This window comes from Neomonachus schauinslandi, chromosome 1 (assembly GCF_002201575.2).
Source record: "Neomonachus schauinslandi chromosome 1, ASM220157v2, whole genome shotgun sequence".
In the NCBI taxonomy this organism is placed as follows: Eukaryota; Metazoa; Chordata; class Mammalia; order Carnivora; family Phocidae; genus Neomonachus; species Neomonachus schauinslandi.
The window spans coordinates 209463306-209475322 of NC_058403.1; the positions used below are offsets into that span (position 1 = coordinate 209463306).

The 12017-nt window shown below is 44.0% G+C and overlaps 1 protein-coding gene across 1 annotated transcript; it reads left to right on the forward strand.

The window, feature by feature from the left end:
* The first annotated feature begins 10487 nt into the window (after positions 1-10487).
* LOC110594052 (olfactory receptor 2Z1) lies at positions 10488-11426 on the forward strand. The gene is given in 1 exon segment (XM_021705503.1): positions 10488-11426. A coding segment is annotated over 1 exon segment (939 nt).
* Positions 11427-12017: the final 591 nt, after the last annotated feature.

The following is a 12017-nucleotide window of genomic DNA, read 5'->3' on the forward strand; positions in this document are numbered from 1 at the left end:
AAACTTTCAAACACATAAAATCTTCTATCAGTTTAATCTTGAAGAAACCCCTTTTGGAGGTTGACCTGCTTCTGGCTGAGCTGGCTGACAGCTGTCATCCTAGGATCCCCCTTCACCATCATTCTAGGGATTCTCTTTCAGGTTGAATCCTCTGTTTCTTCTCCTTAGGTTGATGCCTCATTTAGGTGGGACACATGCTCCCTGAGTGAGTGCAGTGGAGACAGATTGGAAGAAAAACCCATCAGGTCTAAAAAAAATGTTATTTTATCTTATACTTACATGGTTATTTGACTAGCTATGGAATTCTAGGTCTCAATTAATTTTCCCAGAGCATTTTAAAACACCGCTCCATTGCATTCTAACATTTGGTGTTCCTGTTGAAGAGTTCAAGGCCACCCTAGAGGGACACCTTGGTGGCTCAGTTGGTTAAGCATCTGTCTTCGGCTCAGGTTATGATCCCGGAGTCCTGGGACTGAGCCCCGCATCGGGCTCTCTGTTCAGCAGGGAGTCTGCTTCTCCCTCTGCCGCTCCCCCTGCTTGTGCTTGCTCTCCTCTCTCTCAAATAAATAAGTAAACTGAGTGTTATATGAAAACAGTGAATTGTGGATCACTACATCAAAAACTAATGATGTATGGTGGGTGACTAACATAACATAATAAAATAAAATTAAAAAAAATTAAAAAAATGAGAGAAGTTCAAGGTTATTCTCATTCTTGACTGTTCCAGGAAAGTTGTTTTCTCTCTCTGAGAGTTTATAGGGTACATTCTTTTGTTTATTCTGATGAGCAATTTTCAATCTTGAAATTCACAACTTTCATTCAGGGAGATTTTCTTGCCCCATATTTCCATACTTATGAAATGCCTGTTTTTTAAAAAAGATTTTATTTATTTATTTGTCAGAGAGAGAGAGAGCATGCACAAGCAGGGGGAGCGGCAGGCAGAGGGAGAAGCAGGCTCCCCACTGAGCAAGGAGCCCAATGTGGGACTCAATCCCAGGATCCTGGGATCATGACCTGAGCCAAAGGCAGACACTTAACCGACAGAGCCACCCAGGCATCCCTGAAATGCCTATTGTTTTGATGTTGGGCCATCTGTATTGATTCTCTGATTTATTTACCATTTCTCTACTATTTTTCTCTGTGCCTTTTTGTTGTTTTGTGATATTTTCCTACATTTTATATTTTAATCCTATTGTTTTTCATTTCTCCTATCATTAAAAAATTCTAACATCTTTTTGTTCTTTTTTTTTTTAAGATTTTTTATTTATTTATTTGACAGCGAGAGAGAGACAGTGAGAGCAGGAACACAAGCAGGGGGAGCGGGAGAGGGAGAAGCAGGCTTCCCGTGGAGCAGGGAGCCTGATGCGGGGCTCGATCCCAGGACCCTGGGATCATGACCCAAGCCAAAGGCAGACGCTTAACGACTGAGCCACCCAGGTGCCCCTAACATCGTTTTGTTCTTTAAAGAAGAAAATCTTTTACTTGCTTCACAGATACTGTCTTTTTAGTTATACCTCTGAGTTCTAGTCAGTTATAGCTCTAATGTTACCAAGAGTTTCTTTTTTGGTTTCTTCTTCCCTCAGTCTGTTTTCTCCAAAGTGCTTTCATTTTCAGTACGACTGTTGTGGTCTCTGTCTCTTGTATGAGATACTGTTTGGTTAATTGGGTAAAAAGGTGATTGGAAGCTCTGTGGACATGAGTTAGTTTCGTTTATACTTTGGTTTTCTATTTAGGGTAATCTGGCTGGGCTGTTTCCTTGGGATTTTCTTAATGGTAGTTTTTGTTTTGTTTTATTTTGTTGTTGTTGTTTGTGCTTATCTTTTGTTTTGTTTTCTTTTTTTGGACTGGTTGATTCCCAAAAAAAGACTCTCTCACAGAAGCCAGTCCTTTGGATAGCTACCCCAAATGTTGGATGAATGCTCTAATTCTTTCCCTCCGGAGGAAACCAGGATTTGGGTTTTGTGCCCCACTTGCTCTGTGCTGAGGTGGGTAAAGGTCTGTGACCAGTGAGATCATGCTTTCCAAATCATCACCTTTGTTTTCAGTGGCTCCCAATCTGGAGCACCTTCCCATCAGTGCTCAGACTCAGGCAAGACAGAAACCACTCCCTCAGGCAGCCCCTCAAGACGTTAGAACTTTGGATTACAGTCCAGTCCTTTCCTTCCCTTCTCAGGGACAAGCCAGGAGCTGGGGGCTTCCTCCGGTTGTGTGGTGCTGTCATGGGGGAGATATGATGGGGAGAAGGTGCCATGTACTTTCCTATTGGCTTTGATGCAGCTGACCTCATGCTCTATTAGGGTGCAGGAGCCCCTCAACTAGTCTCTGGATTTTTCACAAAAGGAATTGATCCATGTGCTGTTGAATCAGTGTGTCCATGTGGGAAAGGAAGTCCGGGGCTTCCCATTCCACCATTTTGTTGATGTTGTGGCTAATCTTCTCTGAGTATAAGGGCCCCGGTCATATTGGATTAGAGCCCACTCTAATGACCTCATTTCAACTTAATTACTCCTTTAAAGACCCTATCTCTAATGACAATCATGTTCTGAGGTCCTGGGGCATTAAAATTTCAACATATGAATTTTAAGGGGATATGATTCAGCCTATAACCATGCTACAACATGGATGGACCTCTAAAACGTTATGCTAAGTAAAATAATTCAGACACAAAATGTCACATATTATATGATTCTGTTGATATGAAATAGGTAAAATTTGTGGGTACAGATAGCAGATTGGTGGTTGCCAGAGTCTGGGGTAATGGGAGTGACTGCTCATGAGCATGGAGTATCCTTGCGAGGACGAAAATGTTTGGGAACTAGATTGAGGTGATGGGTACATGGCACCATGAATGTACTAAATTCCACAGAATTGTACACTTCAAAATGGTTAACTTTAGGTTTATGTGAATTTCATCTCAATGAAAAAATGTGTGTGTGTTTATCTGCATAAAAAGAGATAAAGCAGGGTGGCTAAAGAATAACAATTGGTGAAGGGTATATGGATGTTCCACTTTTCTGTAGGTTTAAAATTTTTTGAGTAAAAAGTTAGAAAAACTGAGAAAAGACTTGCTGTTTTATTATTAGTTTCTAGGGATTTCCATAATTTTAGCCTTTTGTCCTCCAAAGACAAGAAGTGATGATGCCTTGTCAGCAAAAAAGGGCAAATTAAGTCAATTCAAAAAACAACTAAAAGTGAGTTGATTCAAGAGAAATACAGGTATATTCTGCAGACTATCTATCAGACCACCTGGTTGATCTTTTCCCAGCAGAATGCAAAGTCTCTTGGTGTTAATGCCCAAACTTCATAAAATGTATGTATCTCTCAGTATAATGTTTTCTGGCTCATGTTTACACAGGGGAAGTTTATATTTCCACCAAGTGAAATACAGGGTTTTAAAGAAAACAACGTATAGAGAAAGGAGTGATAACCAAGGAGAGTGTGCATTTCATGTATTGCCAGTGCCAAGAGAGGTTATCATAACAGCTTACTCAATGTGAGTCATTCTCTGCTGTTGTGTGCTTGTGCTGAACTTGCTTCCCCAGCACTTTCTACATTTTGGCAAAAGCAAAGGTCAATGTTCTACTGTGAGTCTTCAAAGAGTTGAGGGAGTGAAAGAAATCTTGGAAAAGGAAGCGATAGAGAAATATGACTTCACACTAAACAACTGTAAACAAATACGTTCATTTTGCATAAGCTTTTTACTGGTTTTAGCTACAGTTTAGGAAATTGGTTGAAAGTTTGGGGTTGATGTAAAATACAACTTTTCCCATTTAAAATAATGGTAAATAGAGTCCCAGTCGACAGTTTTATGTTCATCTCATTTTCAGGAATGGATAACTAATGCTAAATAGGAGATACCTGTTAAAATAAGATGGCACACGAGATGGCAAAAAATAAGAAGGTGGTATGCAAAGGATTAATATTTGAGGCACACGTCTAGAGTAATAACAATTTCTTTGCCATCTTTTTCTCTTCCCCTGTTCTTTAGAACAACATGGCCCAGCCATAAATAACTTTAAGCATGGCTTGTTCCATCCATCCATCCATCCCTCCATCCCTCCATCCATCCCTCCATCCATCCCTCTATCCATCCATCCATCCATCCATCCATCCATCCATCCATCCATCCCTCCATCCCTCCATCCTTGATGCAGTTCAACATGCTAGATGTTGAGGATTCAAGACCCACTCCCTACTATTCCATATCTTGATTTCTTTTTCCCAACTCCTGTCTGCTCCAGCCCTTCCTGTTCAATAAACATCCATGTGTCCATGTGCTTTAGGTACCAGTGACACAGAAATGAATAATAGCCTTGCTGTCAAGGAGCCTTGCTGTCAAGGAACTCATGGCCTACGTCAGTGTTACTCAAAGTGTAGTCCATGAACTGGTATTGGCCTTTGAGGAGAAAAGGACCTTGAAACAGACTAACAATATTGCTAAGCTTTAGTTCAACTGACATGTTGTCCAGAGCAAGACTTTCTCAACTAAGGAAGCAGTGTGTTGAATAACTTTCTGACACAAGCTTCTTATCTCCAAGCACACTGTCACAACTGCTTTGAGTACTGGTCTAGAATCTGCTTGGAAAGATGTCATGGTGAATGTCAAATCCAGTTTGTAAGGTCTAGCTGTATGGTGTGCTGAGCTGAGAAGCCCCACCCAAGCTCAGAGGTAGAAAGCCATGAGACCAGTTACTAATGTCTGCCATGGGCTTGGGAGTAGAGTGTGGTGGCATGGCATAAGGAATTTGCTGGTGGTTGCCTACTATATATCAAGTCCTTAACATATGTCATTATTCCTGCTTCCATTCCGCTTCCACCTGGTTGTCACCTGTCTGACTCAGCTTTGGTTTCAGCAACGCTCTTGGTAATTCACTCAGCCTTGGGAGGCTTGCCTGTGACTTCCTGCCATGGGCACCTGCTTAGGGTAGACTGGCTCTCTGGTCTCTGCCCTTCCCCCTGACTCCGGCTGTGAACATATAATATGCTCACAGGCACTAGACCATCTACCTTTGGACCATTGCATCTCCCAAGTTTTGGAGGCCCCTAAAGAATGGAGTCTAAAGAAATATCACAACCTAGGGAAGCTGCCTCCTAGCTGTTTTACCACCATTCCTGCCTCATTATTTAACTCAGAAGAAATCTCCTGGACATTTTTTTTTTTTTTTTGGAGCAAGGGATCCATTTGCAGCAATGGATTCCCTCATCTCCTCCTCCTAATTAGATCCAAACAAAAAGACTTGGACATCTCTCACATTCATTTATCCACATTAGAGCTGCTCATCCTTCCTGTAGTTGAGAGATGAGTAAATGTTTTTCCACAACCTCCAGGGACAAAATATCAGGGGCCCTAGGCTCCCACTGCAACTAATTTTCTCCCTTGCTGAAAGGGAGACGCAGAGGGGTTTCTTGTGCAACAGGTTTCCCTGGAGCCCCCATCCCCAGATGATGACATCTATCCCTGCAAAAATAGAGGCAGCACTGGTTAAACCCTTGATGCTGGAATCCAGGGAGGTTTTTATCAGGGACTCTTCTTGAATGAAGGGTGTTGAGAAAGCTCCTTCACTCCACCCACAGACCCTGGTGAGTGCAGGCAAGAACTTGGAACCCAGGCTTGTGGGGATATTGGGGGTCCAGGCATGATTTAGAGATTAGACATTAGTGGCAGGATGGATCTGAGCAATTGGTGATATCGTTTCCCATAGACAAGCTAGGTTGACAGGTATTGAGTGGAAGGATGAATTCTTGTCCACCTCTTTTGACATTTGCCCACCTCCAGGCAGTTGTCTTTTTTTTACTGAATGCTTATTCTTTCCTTGTCTGTCTTCACTGTTGTGAACCCAAGATGGCCAGGTCTCTAGACAGCAGAAGGTCATCCATGTTGATGTTCAATCCATGTTGAAGGTCATCTCATGTTGACCTTCCATAAAAGCATTTGGAAGCAGCCACACATGGGCACCTGACCTTGATCAAGGGGCTGGTACCAGAACAACCCATCTGGCAGGGGTTGGGGGCACCTTCAGCTTCCCTCCTGAGGACCAGCCATCCACAACAGTGATCCCCCAGAGGAGTTCTCAGTTCTGACCTCCTGGACACAGGAGCTAAGCACTGACTACAAGAAAGAGGCAGCATCCAGGGATGTACTGTTTCCAAATCCTAGCCTGTCCTCTCAGTAGCTGTGCGGGTTTAGGTAAGTCACATACCCTTCCTTAGCCCATTTGTCAGTAACATTAGTTCCAACCAAAATATTGCTTCCCTTACAGAATGTATTCACTCAGCAACTATTTATTGAGCAAGCTCTGCTGTGGATCCTTGAGCTGGTGTGATTGGAGGTGAGTATTAAACAATATAAATGATAATGTCCTGCAAACTGTCATTTGATTAGGCAGGTAACCAAGGGCCCAGATCACACCTGGTCATGGTGGAGAAATATGAAAGTTGTATGGGCAACAGGAAGTGAACAATGCTGGTGTCTTTTCCCTGGTCACTTTGCATCAACAAAGGGATGCCCAGCCCCAAGTTTGGCATTACTGAGGATAATGGGAAAGAAAGTGGTAAAATTGCATGTTGGAAACTTGCCAAATGTGCTTCTCTTCAACCCAGAAGAAAAGTACTGATTTAGGAGTCACAGATGATTTAGCCCAGGTTTGAGTGAGTTGTGGCTACCTCTGCCCGGCTCTGCCTGTCTAACTTGCAGGTTGGGGAGGTTGGATGGATGGCAATCCTTTTCCAAAAGAGGTCTTGATGGTTAAGAGTTTGTCAAAAGCTCAGGACACAAGGGGATCACAACCAGACTCTCCAGCCACTGAGGAACTGCTGGCTAGAGATCCCCAAAACCCGGGCATTTGTATAAAAGGGGGAACACTTGGGCACCTCAGAAGGAAAGGCAAATTTGGGGGCATATAGGACTGAGTATGTGAACATCTGCAACAAATCCTGAAATGTCTATTACAGTGTTTGGGGGAGTGTGTGGAATGTCAAGGGAAAAACAGACACTTTGGAATCAGATTCCTATTCTGTTCAAATTTTGGCTGTTACTTCTTTGCTGGGTGGTGCTGGGCAAGTCACTACACTTCTCTGAACCTGTCTATGTCTTCTCATCCAAAAAAATACAGATAAATAATGCCTACCCATAGATTTTTTTATTGTGATAAAATATACAGAACAAAATTTACAATTCTGACCACTTTTAAGTGTACTGTTCATGGTATTAAGTATATTCACATTGTTGTGCATCCATCTCTACCATCTGTCTCCAGGACTTGAAGATTATAGTGTTAAGCATGTAAAACACTTAGCCAGATGCCTTCTACACAGTCAGTACTCAATTGGTGTCAGCTTCTTCAGGGTGGTGATGTGTGAGTGGACAGAGAAAGACCAGGTTCTTTTGGACACTTATATAGCTCTTGACAGGAGCCTGTGGTAAAAGCTATTTCACTGGTGGGGATACTTGGTGTTTGGGGGAATTGATTGTCTATAAGATGGCAGGAAATTGCAAGAATTATTTTTTTTCCTGTATGGAGACATGGAAATGGTAAGGTACTCCCAGGATTTATGCTGGGTCTGAGCTCAAACCAATTTAAGAATAAACATCTGGAAGAGGAATTGTGTAAAGCCTGTGCAGGTCACAATTGCCCTGTAAACCAGAGGTTCTCAGCTGTGGGTGATTCCACCTCACTAGGCACATCTGGCCACATGTGGAACCAGTTTTGGTTTCCATGACGAGGGGCGGTGGTTGGGGGCTGCTGCTGGCATCTAGTGGACTGAAGCCGGGGATGTTGCTAAACTTCATACAATGCAAAGGACATTTTCCCATGACAAAAAATTATCTGTCCTCAAATAATGCCACAGTGGAAAAACCCTGTTGTAAGGCAATGGATCTGGGGATGAATGGGGTTTTGAAGACGCTGCTAAGGGATCTTAGAGGCCAGAAAAAGGGCAGGTGGGTTTTTACACAGTATGGACGAGGGCATCACAGAGCAACACTAAAGAAGATGACAGAGCTGGACAGGGTCAGGCTTGACCATGTAAGAGGCCACAATGTTGAATAATAAGAACAATACTACTACTACTACTACTACTACTACTAAATACTGATGAGAATGTTTTATGTGCCTGGCACTGTGCTAAGTACCAGAGATCAGTCAGTGATCTCTAATGCTTTTCCTATCTAGAGAATTAGTAATAATTCTATAACAATTATATAATTTATAGATATTGTGCATAATTATATGAATTGTATTTATTATATATAATAATTTACAATTTATTGAGCACTTGCTACATGTCAGCTCTTAACAATCATCCTTTCTAAAAAAAATTTTTACTTGTTTATTTGAGAGAGAGGGTGAGCGTGAGCGGGAGGAGGGAGAGAATCTCAACCAGACCCTGTGCTGAGTGTGGAGCCCGATGCCAGGCTCCATCCCAGGACCCTGAGATCATGACCTGAGCTGAAACTAAGAGCTGGACGCTCATCTGACTGAGCCACCCAGGTGCCCCAACATTCATCCTTTTATTTAATTTTCACAATTATGCCTTGACACATATTTCTGCCACCCACTTTATGGATAAAGAAACTGAGGTTAAGTAGCTACACAATGTCATGCTGCTACAAAGTAGTTGAGCTGGGATCCAAGCTCATTTTAATCTGACCTCTGGGTACACTCTCCTAATCACAAATCGCATGTGCTCCATTTCTTTGGCCTGGAACAACTTTCCTTCTTCTGGCTGCCTGCAAAACTCCTACCTGATCTTCAAAACCCAGCTCCAATGCTTCCTCCTCTCTGAAGCCCTCTCTGACCCCACCCCATTCCCTGGGTACCTACAGCATTGTGGATGTGTCTCTATTATATTGCTGATTAGATTATTCTGAAATGATCTGACCAATGCTGCTTTCCCTCTCAAACTCTAACTTCTATAGCCACAGGACTATTATCTACTTCCTAATACCATTGACTGACTTTAAAGAAAATGCTGCCAACAAGGCAGCCTATTTCATTCTTGGTTGGATTTCACTGTTAGAGAGTTCTTCGTTAGGGTGAACCACCCAGATGGCCTCACTAACATTCACTTTCCAGGAGCATGAAGCAGTTGGTTCTGGTGCATCCCTCTCACAGTAGCTATTCAGATACTGAGGGCATGGGTCATCTGTCCCAAGAGGCTTCTCTGACTATGCCCAGTGGTGTTGCCAGCCATTTCCTACAGAACATCTTATTCACTTCCCTCTGTCACAAAGATCTTGTCCATTTATCTCCTCACTTGTCATCAATATCCTGATGGAGAATGTGGGGTACGGGGAGTGGGGAACTTGCCTAGGGTGATTCCCCTCTGAATGTCTTATGCCCAGACCAGCTTGTGACTAATGTTATTGAATGCATGGGTGAATGGTAGGTTGGGAGCTAGGATGTGATAGGAAAATCAGGATGGTGGATAATTAACAACCCTAAAGGCCTTCTGAGTGAGGATGGCAGCTTTAGGACAAAGAGCTCCAATGAGGCCTTCAGTAGAATCCACTTGCCCTTAAATGGCCAGTCTTGTTGCTTTTCTAATTATCTGCAGTTGAGAACAGACATTCTTTTGGTCTTGCATTGTCCACTGTTGGGAGTTGTGGATGGTGCATGGTATTCCAGGGCAAGCTGGATTTTCCTGGGGGCTTAGAGGTTGCCAAGAGAATTAAGTATTCCCAAATTTAAATGTGTAGCTCCCTCTGGCCCATGGTCATCTTTCTTGGCCAACTCATTCATCCAGGCAATATTTATTACAGACAATCTTCTAGGCCTGGTACCTTACTTGAAATTGAGTCTGACCGCTCACAAGTTCACTCTTCATCCAATGCAACAAAGTCACCAATAATTGCTGAGTTCACTGACAACTGTCCTCCCCCACCCAACCCCAGGCCATTTCATCCCCAGCCTGCTGTCACCCATAGCCACCCTCTATGGCTCACACTCCCTAGATTCATATCCTCAGTGTGACCCTGTGTAGGCTCATAATTAATTTCTCTTTCCTTCAGATTCACATCCAGGCACTTGGACCTAGGCCTTTCTCTGTTTTCTTCCTTGATTTATTGCTTCATCTTCGTCATCCTCTATTTTACCTCCCTGCCTTTTTGGACTCTAACCTCTGCTTTGGACCCAGGACCATTAGGAGGAGTGGTATTCAAATATTCTACTGGAGCTAAGTTACTGTCTTTGACTGGGACTTCAGTGTTTGGACCTCAAGAGTCAGTGGGTAGCTCTTCACTGGGGTGTGGCCAAGTATCTCGTTCAGAGATGCAAGCTGCTGCTCTCCCTTCCCATGCCTATGACAGACATCACTAATTGATCATGGCATTTCCAACTGCTGATTCTAGCTGTGACCTCATAATACTTCTCCAGGCAGCCACTACCAAGTGATGGCAATTGGCACGTGGGTTGAAACTCAGTTGCAGTTTGTCTCTTTCCTTCTTGCATTTGGTCTCTTTCCTGCAGCAAAAGTACGTTGTGTAAAACATGGGGGATGTGAATCAATCAGTGACCTCTGACTTCATTCTGGTGGGCCTCTTCAGTCACTCAGGGTCACATCAGCTACTCTTCTCCTTGGTGGCTGCCATGTTTACCATGGGCCTCCTGGGCAACACCATTCTGCTTGTCCTGATCTGCCTGGACTCCAGGCTCCACACACCCATGTACTTTCCGCTCAGCCATCTCTCTCTGTTTGATGTTGGTTTCCCCCTGGTCACCATCCCCAAGATGGCATCCCACTTCCTGCAGGGAGAAGGTTCCATCTCCTTCGGGGGTTGTGCAGCTCAAATATTCTTCCTGACCCTGATGGGCGTGGCTGAGGGCATCCTGTTGACCCTCATGTCCTATGACTGCTATGTTGCTGTGTGTCACCCTTTGCAGTATCCTGTGCTCATGAGGCGCCAGGTGTGCCTGCTCATGGTGGGGTCCTCCTGGCTGGCAGGTGTGCTCAACACCTCCATCCAGACCTCCATCACTCTGCACTTTCCCTACTGTGCCTCCCTCATCGTGGACCACTTCTGAGAGGTGCCAGCCCTGCTGAAGCTGTCCTGTGCAGACACCTCAGCCTACGAGTTGGTGCTGTCCACCTTGGGGGTGCTGATCCTTGTGCTTCCCCTTTCCCTCATTGCCATCTCCTATGGCCACGTTTTGGGGGCCGTTATACACATGCACTCAGAGGAGGCCCGAAACAAGGCCTTCACCACCTGTTCCTCGCACATCACAGTGGTGGGACTCTTTTATGGTGTAGCTGTGTTCATATACATGGTGCTGGGTGCTTACCATAGCCCATCCCAGGACAACGTGGTCTCCCTATTCTACAGCCTTGTCACCCCTACTCTCAACCCCCTTATCTACAGTCTGAGGAACCGGGAGGTGCAGATGGCTTTGGCCAAAGTGCTCAGCAGAGCTGGGCTCAGGCCAAAGTGATGACCACACAGGGGGTTGCTGGCGTGATCCTAGTGGCCCTTCATTCCTTCCATTTCCCCAAAGCACCAATTTGTGGTGCAGCTATTAAGGCCTTATATTCAAGGCGAAGTGTCTGTCCAGCTTCTTCAGATCCCTTGACTAGTTGGGTTAGTGTTCTCTCCCACGGACTTGTGGAAAGCAAGGGTAGCAGTCCCTGTCACTTTTAGTATATTTTTCCCTATTCTTTAGTACTATTTACATGAATGGAAGGCCCTGCTTTGTAAAGTTGAAATCTTGTTGAATTGATAATTATACTAGTAATAATGAGCACTTGTTGACCATTTTACCTGCTGAGTGAATGTTATTTTGTCCTCACCACAGCTTTGGAGATGTAGGGACTATTATGATGTTTATGTATAAGAAATAAACAAGACTCAAAAAGGAAAATAACTTATGAATGGTCACACTTCCAGAAAGTGGTAGAGCTGGGGCTTGAACCCATGGTACTCTGAGGCCAAAGACAGCCCCCAAACCACTGTGCTGTTTGACTACTAAGCAGTGACCTCCTCACTGTTGTGGGTTTAGTGTGTGTGTGGATGTGTGCTGGGATAG